This window comes from Grampus griseus (genome assembly GCF_964374135.1).
Source record: "Grampus griseus genome assembly, chromosome: 2".
Classification (NCBI taxonomy): domain Eukaryota; kingdom Metazoa; phylum Chordata; class Mammalia; order Artiodactyla; family Delphinidae; genus Grampus; species Grampus griseus.
The window spans coordinates 156,769,307-156,788,889 of record NC_139018.1 but is presented as its reverse complement, the minus strand read 5'-3'; the positions used below and the strand labels follow the sequence as shown (position 1 = coordinate 156,788,889).

The following is a 19,583-nucleotide window of genomic DNA, read 5'->3' as shown; positions in this document are numbered from 1 at the left end:
GTTAGCGAGTAAGCTTCCTGAGTTTACTAAAAATTACAGCATTTTAGAGCTGAAAGAGGACATGTCAAAAGACATGATTTTGCTTTATGCCTCTTCCACTTAGAATATGTGTAATCTTGAGCTATTTATTCTTTTTGAGACTCAGTTCCTCAACTGTACAATGAAGCTATTAACACCTACCTTGGGAGCCTAAAACAAAATTATTTTAAAGTTTACTTGAACAAGTAGCAGATAAGAAGGGTTAAGAAGATTATGAAAATGAAGAAACAGATGGGAAATTTCCCTGTTTGTTAGTTAAACAGTATAAAATAATAATTTAAAGTATCAAAATAGAATATTAGTAGATATTGAATGATATAGATAATAAAATAGGATAACCCAGAAAAAGACAGTGTTGATATACTGTAGATTTTAATATGTGATGGAGTCATCTAAAATAAATGAAAAAGGGACAGATTCTCAATAAAATGGACTTGAGAAAGCTAGTAATTTGGAAAAAAAAATCAAGTTGAGCTCATACATTTCATTATGTGTTAAAAGAAATTTCAGCTACATTAAAGAACTTTAAAACTAGGAGAAAATTTAGGCAAATATTTATGTAACCTCAAGATGGGGGAAGAAAAGAAATCAAAAAATCATAAAGGAAATGACCAGTAGACTAGATTATATAAGAATTTACAAATTGTGACAACTAAAAATATTGTGAACAAAACAGAACAAATCTGACAGTTCATTTTTTTAAAAAAATTTATTTGTTAATTTATTTTTGGCTGCACTGGGTCTTCGTTGCTGTGTGCAGGCTTTCTCTAGTTGCGGCGAGTGGGGACTACTCTTCGTTGCGGTGCGCAGGCTTCATTGCGGTGGCTTCTCTTGTTGCGGAGCACGGGCTCTAGGCACGCAGGCTTCAGTAGTTGTGGCATGTGGACTCAGTAGTTGTGGTTCGCGGGCTCTAGAGCACAGGCTCAGTAGTTGTGGTGCACGGGCTTAGTTGCTCTGTGGCATGTGGGATCTTCCCGGACCAGGGCTCGAACCCATGTCCCCTGCATTGGCAGGCAGATTCTTAAACACTGCGCCAACAGGGAAGCCCTGACAGTTCATTTTATCCTCAATACAAGAGTACACACACATTGATAAGAAAACTCTAATAACTCAATGAGAAAATTTCCTCAAAGAAAAAATAAAAACGATTAGTGTGTATATGTAATTATATTTTAAAGTGTTTGGATTACCCAGTAATTGAAAAAATTAAAAATTAAAATAGTAAGCAATATTTTCATCTATTAAATTAGAAAAACATTTTAAAATTCTAACATTCAGTACTGGCAGGAGTGCAGTGAAATGGGCAATTTTATATATTATAGTGGGAGCATAAGTTGATATAACTTTACTGGAAAGTGATTTTGTGAAATATTTCAAGACCCTTAAAAATGTTTATATACTTTGGCCTACAATTCCATATCTAGGGATTCAACAGAAATAATCAGAAAAGGGGAAAATATTTGTGCACTGTCTCCTTTTTCGTAATGTCAGAAAATTAGAAACAACCAAAAAATCCAAAATTAGGGGGAAGTTTAAGTGAACTATTATGCAGCTATTAAAAATCAGATATTTTTCATGAACACAAGAAAATACCTAAATATATTGTTAAAGGGGAAAAAAGAACATTACAGAATTGTGTGTAAACTATTGCTTCAACTATGGAAAAATGCATGTATATATTCAAAAACTAGAAGGAAATATATCAAAAGGATGACAGTTACTCTTTCTGGCTGTGATTATGTGATTCTTATTTATAGTATTGTATATGTCCCAAATTTTCTGTTGTGGTTCTATATTTACTGTTATAAATCAATACAGACTAATACAAATTTTTGATACAATAAATGCCAATGTGCATAGCATAGAGTCTGGCTTATATCAAACATTCCATAAATATTTGGTAGATAATAGAAGGAGGGAAGAGAAGGAGATTGATGCATTTCAAGGATGACTTGCTAGTGAAATTTCTTGATTTAAAAAAGGAAATAATTATTCTACAAATGAGGAAATTACAGCCTGGAGGTTTTTTTGGTGACAAATTTCAAGGAAAACTTTAAAAGATGATAATAAAGTGGTTCCATACTTCCTGAAAGCAAGTAGATAACATGCTACCTTGTCTGTATTCCAGGTCGATATTCTGAAGGAGAACTACATGTTGGAAGAAACAAACGTGGAAGAAAATGGTAAATAATTTTATCTGAACTCAATGATAAGAGTCTGAAAGAGAAGCTAGGTTCTAAAAAGATCCCTGAGGAAGAAGTGCTGTTCATTCACGCTTTAGGACCTGCCAAGTGACTGACGTCCAAACAGGAAGAGAGAATGTATGGAGCCCATTCATTTTTCATCCAGAGATTGCTTGTGGTTTCTTCTGTGCCAGGTGTTACTAGGGGTAAAGTCCAGGAGATGCAACAGTGAACAGTATGGATAGGTTCCCTGTCTACAGGGAATTTATGGTCCAGGAGGGCTTGGTGGGATGCAGACAAGACTCAAATGATAAACTGGTTAGTCACCAACCATCTATTAATCCCTAGATGAAATAGAAGTGATTCTGTAAATAAAACAATGGTGAGGTGAACCGTATCCCCCCAGAGATAAGCCTGAGGACTCAGGGGTGGTTGAAATTTGTCTGAGGATAACTTGCTTCGCTTCCGCTGTTCTCTGGCTAGCTTTCGGTTTACAGATGGAGGATGCAAAGCCGACAGGGTCTTGGAAATGGCTCCAGGAACCTGTGGTGTCTGGGGAGCCGGGGACAGGAGAGCCTTGGGAAGTTTTCTGTGCAAGTGTCTTTTAACCCTGTCCGTCTTCCCACAAATTTCACTAAGGCCTCCACTCCTCACGAGTGCTTTTGGAGTGAACCTTATTCTCAGGAGATTTGAATATGGGCTGAAACTGGCCTCAGGTGGGTCTTAGGTAAGAGCTGGGACCCAATGAGACCCAGTCCTGTTTGTGTCACAGACATTTGGAAGGAGAGATGAGTACAGTGCGTTGGAATACTTAACATTTGTAGTTTGTGTTACCTTCTGCTAAGTTGAATTCTTCTAAACCCATTTCAGGTAAAAGATTTCATTATGCCAGATTTCTACATTTGAGGGCTGACTTTCTTTTTTATACAATTCTGTTGTGACCCAAGACATAACTTCTTCTTTGATGTGACCCTGAACTTAAGGATGTTAATTCCCTGATTTTGAGGGAGCAAAATGTACGTAGTGTTACAGTCAGAGAGACGGAGGAATCACTGAGCAGGGTCGTTAACCACTTAGTGGGACCGTGGAGTCCAGGTCTGTCCCCAGCTTACAGATTCAATAACTCTGTTCCCGTCAGTGCCACCTGGATGCCACCAGGTGCTCAGACAGTGGGTCTCAACTGTATTTCCAAGTTGCAGTACTGGTGGAGGAAAGGATGGGGAAAATGAAACTGGCAATCCTTTGATAAGCTTAAAATGTTTTATTTCAATTTCTAAATTGTTAAATAGGATTAAAAAAAAAAACCTCTTCCTACAGAGAATCACAATAGGAAAAGAAATCACACCGAATGCTTCCGTTCACTGGGAGTAATAAAATGTGGGATATTTTTTCCCTCTTGTACTAAAATTGCCCTGAGGACCTCTTACATTCCCCATTCAGGAAGTCACCGGGAACTAACCAGCTTCTCAGGACTTCCTGATGGTCAACACTTCTGAGCTGGCTGTACTGCCAGCTACACCCCCAGTCCCATTTCCAAACTAAGAAGAGGCTTGCAGGTCCTAAGCTTTGTGGAGATGCAGTTAGTATTCATGGTGGGAGGCTGTAACAGGAGACTGGAGCGGGGCTGTGTTCCCTTTCTATCCACCCAGGACAATCTCCTTTCTAACCATCTCCAAGTCAACTGATTAGGGACTTAATTTTATTGTTTTAAAATATTTATTTATTTATTTAGGCTGCAGCGTGTCTTAGTTGCGGCATGCGGGATCTTCCTTGTGGCATGCGAGATCTAGTTCCCTGACCAGGGATTGAAACCCGGGCCCCCTGCACTGGGAGTGTGGAATCTTAACCGCTGGACCACCGGGGAAGTCCCTGATGAGGGACTTTACATCCACAGAATCCCTTTTGCCACATAATGTGACATAATCACAGAGGTGACATCCCATCCTATCTGCAGGCTCCACTCATGCTTAGGGGGCTGGAATCTTGGGGGCCAGCTTAGAATTCTGCCTGCCACAGAGGGGAAGGGGTTCCTTTAATCCCCACAGCCAAGTCAGGGCGAGAGTCCTAAGACAATCACTCATAAAGATTGGGGTTCAGCAAAACGGGGAATTAGACTCTTGCTAGGGTGACCTCGTAGTTACCCCCAGGCCACGAGGAGCTGAGCGGGGTAAGAAGGGCACAGTGAGCATTCTGGGAGCCGAGGAGCATGGCACAGTGTGTCCTTCCCATTGAGGTTTGGGGACAGACTTGAAAGGCTTGTGACCTGCCAGGCTGGAGATTTCAGAGCAGTCCCTTCCCTTGGGCTAGAAGGGCTGCAAGCTCAGTGAGCCTTGCGGGAAGATGGGGCAGCTCCACCCACCCCACTCTCCAAGTCCATCCAAGCGTGTGGAAGGGGACCCTCCAGTTCTTGGGGCTCTATGTGCGGGAACATACATTACCCCAAGGGCAGAACAAGCAAGCTGCTGGGGGGCCGATGGGCCAGGCAACTGAGTTTGAGATGGAATGCCTAGGACTGAACCTTTAAAAAAAATTTTTTTTAATTGTGGTAAAATATACATAGCATAAAATTTACCATTTTAACCATTTTTAAGTGTACGGTTCAGTGCTATTAAGTGCACTCACAGTGTTGTACAACCATCAGCATTATCCATCTGCAGTACTTTTCCATTATCCCAAACTGAACCTCTGTCCCCATTAAATCCTCACTCCCATTCCCCAGCCCACACCCCTGGCACCACCGTTCTACTTTCTGTCTCTATGATTTCGACGACTCTGTGGACCTCATATAAATGGAATCACACAACATCTGTCCTTTTGCGACGACGTCTTTCACTTAGTATGTTTTCAGGTTCATCCATGTCATAATATGTATTAGAATTTCCATCGTTTTTATAGTTCACTAATAATCCTTTTTATGTATAGACCATGCTTTCTAATTCCATTCTTCTGTGGTGGACCCTTATGTTGTTTCCATGTTTTGGCTATTGTGAATAATGCTGCAGTGAATGTGGGTGCACAAAAATCTGTTCAAGTCCCTGCTTTCAGTGATTTTGGGTGCATACCCAGAGGTAGAATTGCTGAATCGTATGGTGATTCCATGTTTACCTTTTTGAGGACCCACCATACTGTTTTCCACAGTGGCTGCACCCACCTGCAACGCCTGTATGCGGGTTCCAATTTCTCCACATCTTCATCAACACTTGCTATTTTCTTTGTCGTCGTCGTTGAATGATTAGAATTGAATCTTAAATACAAAAATGAGACTGGTCTAATAACCCAAAATCTTAGGCAGATTATTAAATCTGGCCAGTCTGATCGCTGGTGGGAAATGGGGATTCAGCAGAGAGCAGCTGCTGACAGCAATGAAACCATCCCGTGCTTACATCCCCAGCAAGGTGAGAATCCTCTGTAAACCAGTTACAGGAATAGAGTTCTTTTTCTTAAAATGCTTACTAGCTTTGTAAATGATCCACGTAAGAGTGCAGCAGCCTAGGGCTTCCCTGGTGGCGCAGTGGTTGGAGTCCGCCTGCCGATGCAGGGGACATGGGTTCGTGCCCCGGTCCGGGAAGATCCCACGTGCCGCGGAGCGGCTGGGCCCATGGGCCATGGCTGCTGAGCCTGCGTGTCCGGGGCCTGTGCTCAGCAACGGGAGAGGCCACAACAGTGAGAGGCCCGCGTACCGCAAAAAAAAAAAAAAAAAAAAAAAAAAAGAGTGCAGCAGCCTAAATACATTTACTGCCTTCTTCATTCCACCTCCATTCACTTCCTAAACCCTGGCTGTCCGGGTTCTATTCCCACGACTGTTCTGAAGCTGTCTTCTCTGAGTTCTCGTCCCAGCTTACAGGCATCTAGGAGCTTGGACTGTCCATTAAATAGAAGTATTTAATTCCCAAAGTTGAGTCTTATAGCAGAGTTCACTCTGCTCTCCTTGGGCAAAGACATTCATCACCCTGCTCTCAAATATGACTTCTGTGACCATGACCTGAACAATCTTCACCTCTGGGCATTATTCATTTCATTTAACAAGCTGAGTGCCTCCCCTCACTGTGGTCAGGAACCTGGTTTTAAATTGTCTGCTGGGCATCTCATTAAATTTAAATTCATTCATCCATCCATCATCCCTGTTGGGTTGTGAAAGGTGAGGCTGTCTGCTTAGGATGCTTGAGTTGGGAGAAGTATAGACACGCACACAAAAATGTTAAATCATTCTGCATGATACAGAAACAGGAGTAATCCACTGGTATCTCAAGAAGGGGGTCGGGATCCTGAAGAAGGAAATGGAAGAGTCTAGAGGAATGGGGGTGGGGAGGGCTAGCTAGAAACATGGAAGAAAACCAGGGCCTGTGGAGAGATGTGGATATAAAACATTCTTTATGTCAAAAGCGATGGGACTTGGAGAGCGCAGTGATGTCTGACGTTGGATTTGAAGTGTTTGCACACCGTGTGGTAATTCTCCCTGCTGCTCCCAAACCATGTAATGCCGGCAGTGCTTTGGGGGAACGGAAAGGGTCATATCCCATGATTTCAGGAAAGCAAGGACGGTTAAAGCGGGGCTGGGAGTAATGGTTTGGAGTCAGAGGAAAGCAGGGAAATCGGTGACAGTGTGGATGAGAAGGCAAACCCATGTGTTCTTGGATATGTTAGAGAAATAGATGAGAGTATTCTAGATTCAGCTGTTAATGACTGCATTTCATTTTGATATTAAGTGAAACAGTGACCTCAGGAAGTTGGAGGCCAGGGAGTTGCCTGGATTATAGAATCTTCACGAACAAGACTTGACCTGGGGCACCAGGTGCCTGTTCTTCATACATGTTAACATCCTTATGGGACCGGTGACATGTGTTTTTCATGCTAAGTGTTTGGCCCTCACCTTTCGGGCTCATAATCTTCTCTCTCAGATCCCGACCTTCTTTCTTAAGCTCTTTTCAAGGCCTGGAGGGAATTTCCAGTGGTTAGGACTCTGCGCTTCCACTGCCAGGGGCCCGGGAACTAAGATCCCGCGAGCTGCATGGCACGGCCAAAAAAAAAAAAAAAAGAGGCCTGGAGCCCCTGTTGTTCACATTTCAGGGGCATAAATAATAACAACCGTTACATCTTTATACCATTTCATGGTTGACAAAACATATTCACACACATTTAATCCTCTTGACGGTGATTGTTCCCATTTTACAGATGAAACTGAGGTTCAGACGTGTTCAGTGACTTGCTCAATCTCACTTGTGTAGTAAGTGACAAAGTGGTTGTTCTAATCCACTGCTCTCTGCTTTTGACCAGAGCTGCCGTTCCTGAGTCTGTGTTGACCGGGTGTAGCAGTACTATTTCATGCATTTTCTCTCTGTAAAGCCAATTATGGAATTTGTGCTCATACTGTTGACTATTTTCAAGGTTATTAAATTAGTATTGGGGGAAAGTACAAACTTTATGAGAGTTTTAGGAATAGTCATAAACATGAGAAATGTGGAAATCTTGTCTTATAAAATGTTCATCTGAGTGGAGTGAGCTGAGGAGTTACTGAGAGGGAGGGCTACAGGGATGACAACAAAATAGAAGCTGTGTCTCAGCTAAAGGTTGAGAACTACATAAAAATCCATTATTTCGATGGAACGTGCCACAACATTTCCCCAAAGTGTTCCATAAAGAATTACTGAATGCCAAATGCAAAGTTAGTACTTTTAACTTGTGAAAAGATTCTGTGCTTCCATGTACCAAAGAAATCCAAACAATAATTCCATGGGTAAGGCTACCCTACCTAAAGCATCACCTCCTCCAACACAGAGTAAAGCCCTTCATTCAGGCAAGACCACAGAAGCTACAAAAAGATAAGGCTACAGGCTCGTGCTGCGCAGACTTCATTTTTTTGGCCATCTTCATGTCTTCCTTCGGTTTTATTTGGAACCCCTTAGCCAGGCTGACAGAGGTGACAAAAATAGATGCAAGACCCTGCAGGTGAGGGGCAGAGCTGGCTGGGGAAGGGATGCAGTCTGCTTCACGCTGACTCTCCCAGGCAGGACAGATGGCCCATCCCTGCAAAACCTGTATTATGGTGGGAGAATAATTATGCCCAACAGAGTATCTGAATATGCCCATTTTCCAGCAGCCATTTGAGGGGAGCAGGGGTAACTGATATCCAAACAGCTCCATAATAGGTTTTGAGTTTTGTCTCCCATCAGCCCATTTCCCACATTCACTAAAAATAGCAAAATTAATTAATTTTCATTGGCTTTCCCTTCCCCTTCCTCTCCTGGGAAGAAGTGCTTCTGAGCACTGAAGAGGAACAGGCCTGCTTAGATTCATAAATTGAATAGTTGAAGCCATTGAGGTCTGACTCTAGAGCTAAATTCATCTGATCTAATCAACAGAGGGCAGAACAAATAACAAGCCATTCTGACTTAACATTGCGTTAAAATGTTGTGTTAAGAAATTCCAAATGTTTGAGACATTTCTAAGAGGGCCACATAATTTTTCATTTCATAAATGCATTTACTAAAAGATGCCTTTAAATTGTAAGCTCCTTTTGTGTGTTAAGAATATTCAGATTACACACAAGACCACTTCTGTGGCTTAAAAGCTACATCCATAGCTCTGATCCTATAGCAGTTCTCACACTCAATCTCAGAATATTTTTCAGATACTAATTCGTTAACTGGATGACATTATATATCCCATTTTCAGGAGGAGAAACTGAGGCTCCAAGAGAACCTGCAGAAGGACATGGTTCTTGCTCCCCCATCTGTGGCTTTCTTCAGTAAAAGGCCTTTGCAAATTCAGGGACACTGCCCAACAGGTGGAGTGGTTATAAAAGGAGGGTATTATTACAATAAGGTGTTAATAGAATAACACACTGTAATTTTTGGCAAAATAATTTTCAGACAATTGAAGAAAGCCATAAACATTGGATTAGGGAAATAAAAAGCTATTTAAATATATTTTTAAAATAGATAGCCTTTGTCCTCTAGCCCAGCGAAGACATACCTGTAGGGTGGCATTGGCCGAACATCTTTAAATAAGTGAAAAAGTATCTAGTAACTGGAACTGTAGCACCCGCGGGAGCCAAGTCTGTGTGGCATGTCAGTGCCAGGTGTGGGCTGACCACCGCCCTGGGGTCTGATCACTATCTCCTGGGCACTGTCTGCTCTCTGAAGGCCTCTTCCATTTCACCAGTGAATACCGTCCTCTGGGGACAGAGCCTTCTTGGTAGCCAATTCCAGATTGTGAAGTGATGACCCAGTTCTCTTAGGAGACAGACTGGGAGGAAACCGTGGATGTCAGGTGGAGGTAGGAAGGCACGGGGCTCCTCCAATCCTGCTGGAGCAGCCCCTGAACTTCAGAGACCCGCCCCTCTCCCCAGGCTTTGCTCACTCGGGCACAAGCCCATACATCTTTCATGGGAGATCAGAATGGAGACTTCTTTTTTTTTTTTTAATTTTATTTATTTTTTTATACAGCAGGTTCTTATTAGTTATCCATTTTATACATACTAGTGTATAGATGTCAATCCCACTCTCAGAATGGAGGCTTCTGACCCTGCCCTTGTTAAGAAGCTGAAGTCAGTTACTCACTACGAGGCCACTGAACTCTCTCCTTTTGTTTTTTCACAAGTGGGACAGGACCATGGGGCGTGGCATAACAGAACCTGGGGATCTATTGTAATAATGACTCAATTCCTTTGTTGCTAATAAGTGGACAAGTTGGAGCGAAGCCCCAGTTTGTGATGTGTGAATGCTGCCCGCTAAAGGCCCCTCAAGCAGAGGCCTGCTCACACACGCCAAGCTCAGCCGACTCCTCAGCGCTGCATTCCTCTGTTTGGCCCCCAGATTCCCTCCTCACTCAGACCCTTGCTGCCTCTGTGGCCTGAATGCTTCCTGAACCTGCACCCTAATCTGCCAGAGTTGCTCTCGTTCTGTACCTTTAAAGATCTTGCTGGTCCTTTTGAAGCTCAGCTTGAGTGTGGCTTGCACGTCCCCCCAAAATCTCCACCTACTCCTTTCTCTCTCTCTCTCTTTTTTTTTGCCATAAATATATATTTCTTTTATTTATTTATTTATTTATTTATTTTTAAAGGGGAAGAGTTTATTTATTTATGTTATGCATTCATGCATGCATGATCTTAGTCCCAGGGACTGAACCTGCGCCCCCTGCAGTGGAAGCACAGCATTCTAACCACTGGACCGCCAGGGAACTCCCCCAAGTTTCCTTGACTTTCTAAAAATGCCTTACATGATATGACAACAGCCATCCATGCTCCCTACAGACAAGTAGACAATACAGAAAGGGTGAAGCAGGAAAATTAGAGAACTCCCTTCTTGGACCACAGCAAACAGGTTGGTGCTTTTGCTTGGAATATTTTTGTGTGTGTGGGCAGTTGGTTACCTTTGAAAACACGGGTTGCTAACTCCGAGGGTCCACCTGGGTGCACAGGCCCTGGGGAGCGCACACGTGGAGGCCCCAAGGCTGCAAACTCTGTCCCTCCCAGCAGCAGACAAATGGTCAGGGCCTCGACAGACAGTCGCGGCCGCGCCTATATTTCTATTTTTTTAAATCAAAGTATAGTTGATTTACAATATTGTGTTAGTTTCTGGTGTACAGCAAACTGATTCAGTTATATATATATATGTGTGTATGCGTATACATATTCTTTTTCAGATTCTTTTACATTATAGGTTATTACAAGATACTGAACACAGTTCCCTGTGCTACACAATAGGTCCTTGTTTACCTATTTTATATATAGTAGTGTGTGTATGTTAATCCCAACCTCCTAATTTATCCCTCGCCCCCCTTTCCTCTTTGGTAACCATCAGTTTATTTTCTATGTCTGTGAGTCTGTTTCTGTGTTGTAAATAAGTTCATTTGTATCATATTTTAGATTCCATATGTAAGTCATATCATATGATATTTGTCTTTCTCTGTCTGACTTACTTCACTTAGTATGATAATCTCTGGGTCCATCCATGTTGCTGCAAATGCATTATTTCATCCTTTTTTATGGCTGAGTAATATTCCATTGTGTATATATATCACATCTTCTTTATCCATTCACCTGTCAGTGGACACAGGTTGTTTCCATGTTTTGGCTATTGTACATAATGCTACTGTGAACACTGGGGTGTGTGTATCTTTTCTAATTAGAATCTCCATCTTTTCCAGATATTTGTCCAGGAGTGGGATTGCTGGATCATATGGTAGCTCTATTTTTAGTATGTTTAAGGAAGCTCCATCTTTCTTTCTCTTTCTATAGCACTTGAAACATTCTGCCTGGCGGCGTGGTTGTCTCTACCCCCATCTAACTGAGCACCCACCAGTGGGTCGGAAGATCTTTGATCTCTTAGGAGCCAGGCCCATGCCTTCTTCCCCCTGAGCCCCTGGCGCATGGAACACACCATTTTGAAAATTACGCTTATTTGGAGTAGATGGAAACCGAATTGAAGGGGGTTAAGGAAGAGACAAGGGGTCAAGAGGCAGAGGCAGAAGGTTGGCGGCCAAAGGAAGGGAGCAATAAGATGACTGCTCAGAGGGCAGCAGGGTTGAGTGCCACTCGTCAGCAAGTGTGATGGAACCAGTGTGAGGAGAGGATGCAGTGGAAGGTTGCAGAGAGAGACGGGCTAAGCCCTGTGTCACTGATGCGTGTTGCTCCTCATGAGGGCTCACAGGAGCTTGGGGAACGGCCAGAGCGCTAGCCTCTCAGAGCATCATGTCTTCAGGGAGTGCACTATAACAAACAAAATGCATGGTCAGTGTTCTTGGAATAGCTGAACGGTAAGAGTGCCGGTGCTGAGGAGGGGAAAGATCACAGCGTCCAGGGCAATCACGACAGAGGAGATGGTTCATGGTCCATCCCAGGGGTTCCCTGTGGAGGTGACCAGGGCTGTTTAAACCACACGGCTGGGTTCTGGATCAGAGGATCCCCCAGGCTCCAGGAGACATTCCACTTGGCCTCACGCATCCTCCAGCTACAACAGATGAACCTCTCACCTATTTTTAAGGATTCCCAGGCGAGGGGATCTCGTTCCCTTTTTCGCGGGGAATGGAAAGAGCATGGGAAGCTTTCTTTCCTGGGTTAATTGAGGCCGTGTCGGTGAACGTCTCGAGGCTGCCTGGATAGTATTTTGTGAGGTCCTGATTCAAGGAGGGTGTGTCAGGCTGCTGTCTGGTCCTGGGTGCTCCGGAAGTTGGGAAGTGGAGGGGACACTGCCATTTGTTGAGTGATGTCACTACGTATAGAACTTACCTCCTGCTCTCTGGACTCTGAGACCAGCCCAGCAGCGAGGGTGGTGGGATGAGGCGTGGGGTCAGGATGGCGGATGCGAGGCTCTTTCCCAGAATCCGGTGGAGTCACACAGCCCAGAAAGGAAGGGCTGAAAGACCTGGAGTTGCTTTTCATGAGGGGCCTCAGAGTGATGCCATTCCTACAGCCTGGGGGGCAAAGAGCTGCAAACCCTGACTAAAGGCCATTCTTTGAAAGATATGCAACCCAGGTAACGAAACGTGAAATAGAGCCGGAGGGGTGGCCCCCATCAAAGATCTGGGCTAATGCTGCCAGCGTCGGATTTCCGTAATCCCTAGGATTCAACCAACAGAGGGAACAAGGACTTTTGATTTTATTTCCATGGTGGTGCAATTTCTCCTTTTAATTCTGAAATGCTTTAATTGATAGTCTTCACCTGGGTCTACCGCTTCTCAGAAAGTCACAGGATGTCCATCACCAAAGATGCCCAATCCAGACTAGAAGTCATCTTGCGGGTAAAATTCAAGATACCCCTGCAGAACCCACTTCTAATTCTGACCAAATAAAGAAACCCGTGAATTGCCTGCAGGGTTGGTCTCCCAATTTAAAGGCACTGTGTCCTGCCTAATGTTCTCCAGGAGAACTTCAGACTAGAAAATCCTGGATCTAGGAAACCTGCTCTGATAAATTTGAAATGGATGTAGGGGCAGTGTTTCAGGATGGGAGTCAAGGGCCTTTGAGGGGACTCTTCAAAGTCAGGTATTGTTAAAAAAAAAAAAAAAAAGTCAGGTATTGTTGTGGGCTGAGTTACGACCCCCCAAATTCACATGTTGAAATCTTAACCCCCAACACCTCAGAATGTGACAGTATTTGGAGATAAGCCCTCTAAAGGGGTAAGTTAAAATGAGGTCACTAAGGTAGGCCCTAATCCAATAGGACTGCTGTCCTTATAAGAAGAGGAAATTCGAACACAGACACAGAGGGAAGACCCCATGAAGATGTGGGGAGAAGACAGCCGTCCACAAGCCAAGAGAGGCCTCAGCAGAAACCAACCCTGCCCACCCCTTGATCTCAGCCTTCAGCCTCCAGGACAATAAGACAATAAATGTCTGCTGTTGAAGCCCCCAGGCTGTGCTACTGTCTCAGGGCAGACCTCCTGAGCAGACCGCTACAGGTGTGTTGAGGCATAACTGTTATAGGGGAGCGGGGCACAAGGCCCAGGAGAGGGAGGCACAGCCTGGAGCCTAAGGGACTGCTCTGAAATGACAAGAGCTAAAGTGGACTATTCTAGGTTAGGGCGGAAGCCTCAGGGGGTGAAGTACAGACAGTTGTAGGTCAGCCTGGGTTAAGACAATAGCAATCAGCTCATCTAACCTCTGCTCCCAGCTTCAGCTCACACGCTCACCTGCCCCTTGCCCAGCCGCCCAACTTGTTTCTCATTGGTCAGGGCCTTGACCGCCAGGGTCTTGTTATATCTCCCAGGAATATATGCAATATATTAGGGGACCTCTGAAGTTGGCAGAATACCTGTCCCTCCCCCAGTGCTCTCCGTTGGTGGAATTTCACAATAGTGGTGGAGAAAACATTTGGAGTAAAGGCCTTTCCTAGGTAGCCCTCAGATTATATCACTTTGGGGACTGCTGACCATTTCTGCTCTTAAGGCTTCCCTGGTTAAAGAGGAAAAGATTGAAAAGAAAAAAATTATGGACCATGGGATGCAAAACTGAGTTGAAAAATTGAGCAGAATCTTCAGTGTGGCGTCCCCAGACGGAGCCCTGTGTCTTACTCAATCTCAGATCTTGATTCCCCTCGTTTTTGTCTTTAGTACCTTAAAACAATCAATGGCCCAACACAGGGACAATATTGGAAGTTTTCCTGTTGAGTGGACTCAATGCTCCCCCAAAAGTGAGTTATTTCACTACTTAGAGTCTTGATTTTCCATGTGCAAAACTGTGGGTTGTGCTAACCATTGCCTCCTTGCTCAAAAAACCATCAGGAACATTCAAGTTGAAATAAATATTCAGGTTCCCAGTAAGTATTTGTTAAATTGGCAGCTCCAGCATACTTACTAGAAGTGGGAAATACAGTGACCTGAGACTTAAGTTCCCCTTTTTAACTTTTGAGGTTGGAGGGAACTACTTATTGCTTTTTATGAAAAAAACCCCATTCATTTTGCTCATTAAATTGTTATAATTTTCTTTTTAATAATAGGTCTGTAATAGGTAGAAATTTCCCCAAATTGTGGAAAGTATGGCTTCTCATCTCACTATAATTTTGATAATTATAGCTAACAGCCATTCATTTAGTTGGCATCATTTGGGAGAACTGAAACATTTCTTTGAGTGTCTTCATTGTAATAGTTAACGTTTTGATAGAATCTCTTCAAAATCCATTAAACATCCTTTTATCTTCCTAAACATTGTCCACTGGATACAGCTTAAAGGTTTTATTCCTCAGGGTCATCATACCATTCCTGTCACACTGAGGTGTAATGAGGGTGTCATCACTGAGCTGCTGTGGCTTTTTGCCCTGTGGCTGAATGATCATGTTTTTAGGAATCTTGTGTCTACTTGGTGCCATTGCCTGTTTTTGTCAATCTATCTGCTTCGAGTGCTGTCCACTTGCTGTGGGCTGGGAGAGCAGATATGAAGCTTGCTAGAATATGTCTATAGCTGGATAAAATCGGCTCTGAACTACTCTTTGGTGAAAAAAGGTACAGTGGACATTTGTGAATGCCATCCCAGCTTGCATTACACCTTTCCAATCGTCCCTGACTTCTTTTTTTTTAAACTTATTTTATTGAAGTATAGTTGATTTACAGTGTTGTGTTAATTTCTGCTGTACAGCAAAGTGACTCAGTTACATATATACATTCTTTTTTATATTCTTTTCCATTATGGTTTATCTCAGGACATTGAATATAGTTCCTTGTGCTCTATGCAGTAGAACCTTTTTGTCCATTCATTCTATATGTAATAGTTTGCATCTATTAACCCCAAACTCCCAGTCTATCCCTCCCCACCTCACTCCCCTTTGGCAACCACAAGTCTGTTTTCTATGTCTGTTTGTTTCTGCTTTGTAGATAGCTTCATTTGTGTCTATTTTAGATTCCACATATAAGTGATATCATGTGGTATTTGTCTTTCTCTTTCTGACTTACTTCACTTAGTATGATAATCTCTAGGTCCATCCACGTTGCTGCAAATGGCATTATTTCGTTCCTTTTTATGTCTGAGTAGTATTCCATTGTATATATGTACCACATCTTCTTTATCCATTCATCTGTCGATGGGCATTTAGGTTGATCCATGTCTTGTCTATTGTGAGTAGTGCTGCTATGAACATGGGGGGGCATGTATCTGCCTATGGATTTTTAAAATGAGACTTTATATGATAAATTTCCTTATTGTGTAAGCCACTTTGAGTCAGCTTTTCTGCTATCTACATCAAAGAGAGTTCTAATTGACTGATAACGGGAAATAATTTAGTACTTGGACTTGATCGAAGATCTATTTTGGTACCTCAGAATATATCATTGGTACACTTTGTGGTAATACATGGGTGCGCACTTATTCTTTAAAGAGTACATACGCATTGTAGGCACTGTTGTATTATGATATTTCACTATTAAAAAGAAAATAGTTAATACCATTATACACCCATCTAGGCAGACTCACCAATAGCATTCATTCAAAAATATTTATTGAATGTCTGTTATTTGTCAGACACATTCTGGGTCTTAGGGATGTAGTTGGGGAACAAGAAAAAAATCCCCGTTCAAAAGGATACAATTTAAAAACACAGAGGATCTATAGGAATGCCAGGTAATGATGTGTGCTATGGAAAAAGTAAAGAAGGTTAAGGGAAGGATGAACAAGGGCTGTTATTTTAGGCAGAATGGCTGGCAAGGCCTCTCTGATGAGGTGACATATGAGCAGAGACCTGAAAGAAGTGAGGGTGAGCTTTGCAGATACTGAGGGATTCAGAAGGAGCTCTCCAGACATGGGAACAGTGTGTGCAGAGGTCCTGAGGTATGAGTGGGCTTGGAGCGCTCTGGACATAGCATGGAGGCCAGTGGACTGGAGTGCAGGGACTGGGGTAGCGGGTGTCAGAAAGACAGCCAGGAGCACAGCCTCATATACAATGTCAGGGACTCTGATTACCTTCAGAGAGAGGTGGGGTCTGTCTGGAGGATTTTGAAGGCATATTAGGATCTGACTCAGTATTCAAAAAATCGCTGTTGGGTGCGGAGAACAGTCTGTAGAGACTAAGGACATGGGGTGCTTTGATGTTGCTCCCTTCAGCAGACTTCTATTTCTTTTTTTTTTTTTTTTTTTTGGCTGTGCAGAGCAGCTTGTGGGATACTAGTTCCCCGACCAGGGATGGAACCTGCACCCCCTGGAGTGGAAGCCGGGACTCCTAACCACTGGACTGCCAGGGGTGTCTCTCAGCAGACTTCTAAATAGCAAAAAAGCACTGACCTGAAAGAGAACAATGCACAAGTTATTGCATTTTATTTTTGCCCCCAGAGTCCTTCTGCACTGTGGGTTCTGTCCTTCTGCAGGATGCCGTTCTCCCTGAGTGACTAGGGAGCCTGTAAATACAGCCGGAGTACTGGAAGCAGATGATGACAGTGGTGCCTGTGACTTTGCAGAAGGTGGGAGTCCCTGCCCTGGGTGTTTGATAACCTCTAACCTCTGACCTCTGACCTGGGAGGCAGCCCTGGGCAGCAGAAGCAGCAGTGAGTCTGAAACCCACGGCCCTGCTGGACCCCTGGACTCTGCTTCTTCTCTTCTGTCAGACACATCTATACCTTAGCCCGTGGGCTAATTCTCTGTAAGATGATTTCAAAATGAACACAATATAATGTTCTAGGAGTTGAAATTAAAAATGCTCACTTAGGGACTTCCCTGGCAGTCCAGTGGTTAGGACTCTAAGGTTCCACCGCGGAGGGCATGGGTTTGATCCCTAGTCGGGGAACTAAGATCCCACATGCGGCGCAGCATGGCCAAAAAAAAAAATGCTCGCTTAACCTAGCTAGATTCCTTCTCTACTTTCCCAAAGGGAGAGGGCAAAGAGAAGAGGTTGAGAGAGCATTAATAACTCTCCGGATGATCTCTGAATACTCCTGCGGAAGGATTAAGGGTTCTTTTGAGGCATCCGGCCAAAATACCCCTCTGTAGTGTTGCATTGAAATTAACTAATGAGATAAGCCTCCTGTTTTAGTTTCCTGTCTTTGGTTATAATTGCCGCTGCAGCCTTGCTCATTGTTTCCTGCGGTTTTTCCTTCTCTGACTGTGATAAATATTAATGCCTTTAATTTTTCATTCCTCCCTTCAGCCTGGGATTCTGTGAAGAGGGAGATTTTCTTGTTCTTTAGGCTGCCTTTCTCAGCGATGAACAATTTTCATTTTCTACAACAGATCTTCCTAGGTTAGTTTTTTTTTTTTTTTTTTTTTTTGCGGCATGCGGGCCTCTCACTGTTGTGGCGGCCCTGGCTCACGGGCCCAGCCGCTCCACGGCATGTGGGATCTTCCCGGACCGGGGCACGAACGCGTGTCCCCTGCATCGGCAGGCGGACTCTCAACCACTGTGCCACCAGGGAAGCCCCCTCTAGGTTAGTTTTTAATTCAGACCTTCACTTTGGTTTTTCTTTGACTATTTTAAAAACAATGAGAAACCTACAACAGCCAGAGCTGAATAATCCAGGGCTTCGAAGCTCATCATGTGCTCTTTTTCGTTGTTTGCTCTCAAGAGTCCTTAACCTGAGGGTGTCAGTTCCCTGTGATTCTAGGCAACGTTTTGTATATTTAGGAAGATGTGGTTTATTTCGCCTAGAAAAGATGTCATAACTTCATCAGGTTTTCAAAATATTCTTACTAAAATAAATTTTAAAACATTCAGAAACCCTGCTTAACCATTCTGGGGATCATTGCTTTGGGCAAATCTAGTGACTAATCCTTGTGATACATGGGAACAAACATAATCATATCTCTAGAGATTGTAGGAAAAAGGTTCTTTCCTCTCTTAGAACCACAGGGCATTTGAACCAAAAATGGTTACCACTTCCCCACCCCTCCTTCACTGCACAGATGCAGAAATGAATTTCTCAAATCTCACAGCACGGGAGTGGCAGAGCTGGGACGTGGTATTCTGTTTACTATCCACGTTCCACCAGCAGCAAGGTGACATCTAGCACTCCCTAGTATTCCACTCCCCAAACTCTTCTCTCTTTATTAAGGTACACTAGTTTATTCCTTCCAATGAAAACAATTTCATTCCAAGTACCAAAGTAATATTTAGTAATTGACAAGAAACCTGACAAATCATATAAAGGGTCTGTATGTCATAAACCTGAGAAATCATTTCTTGTCCTTCCCAGCCTACAGAGGACATCCCTGTGCTTTTTTTTGGCCACACCATGCGGCATGCAGAATCTTAGTTCCCCGACCAGGGATGGAACCCCCACCCCCTGCAGTGGAAGCACAAAATCTTAACCACTGGACTCCCAGGGAAGTCCATCCCTGTGCCTATCGTGGACTCCCGCCATTGCATTGTTAGTTATCTCTTTGTATCCATGCTCCCCATCTCCCCCGGGATTTTCGGGGCTTTGAAGACAAGGACCTTCTCTCAAATGCTTTTATATTCCAGAGAATCTAGCACACAGGCCCGAGCACTATTTGTACATTCCATTGCACTTTAAGGACATTGTCTAGGTGTCACCACTGTGGATCATAATTCCTAAGCTCAGTGCCTTCAAGGGTGAGGCAGGTAATGAAGCAGAACAAGTGTAGGGCCATAGGGACAGTGGAAACAGCAGAAAACTGGGAAATTAGTGCCCCATCAAAATTAAACATTAAAAAGAAAACAAACTTCAGAGGCCAAACTTCCAGCTATCCTGACATGAAAAGGTCAGTAAATCCTCTCCTCCCCAGACAGTATGAAACTGGACAATATTGTCAGAACCAACCATTTCTGTGCTTTGGAAATTGGCCAAAGGCAGATAACAAACTGAGAAGCATTTACTCATGAAAAATGGATAGAGCTTCAGGCAAGAACGGGTCTGCAGCCTTTTTGTCTGGTCTGTTTCCATCCCAGCCCTCTTCCCAGTTTTGTCCACTGTTTTATCAGCAAGG

At 43.5% G+C, this 19,583-nt stretch overlaps 1 protein-coding gene across 1 annotated transcript in view; it reads left to right on the top strand.

Moving 5' to 3' along the window:
• The window catches only part of UPF2 (UPF2 regulator of nonsense mediated mRNA decay), a gene marked incomplete at its 3' end in the record, with an annotated part of 212,002 nt that overhangs the window by 178,469 nt on the left and 13,950 nt on the right, over positions 1–19,583 (top strand). The window contains exon 22 of the mRNA XM_082647666.1: positions 2,168–2,222. Coding sequence (XP_082503792.1) covers positions 2,168–2,180 — 13 coding nt within the window. The remainder of the gene's footprint in view (positions 1–2,167; positions 2,223–19,583) is intronic.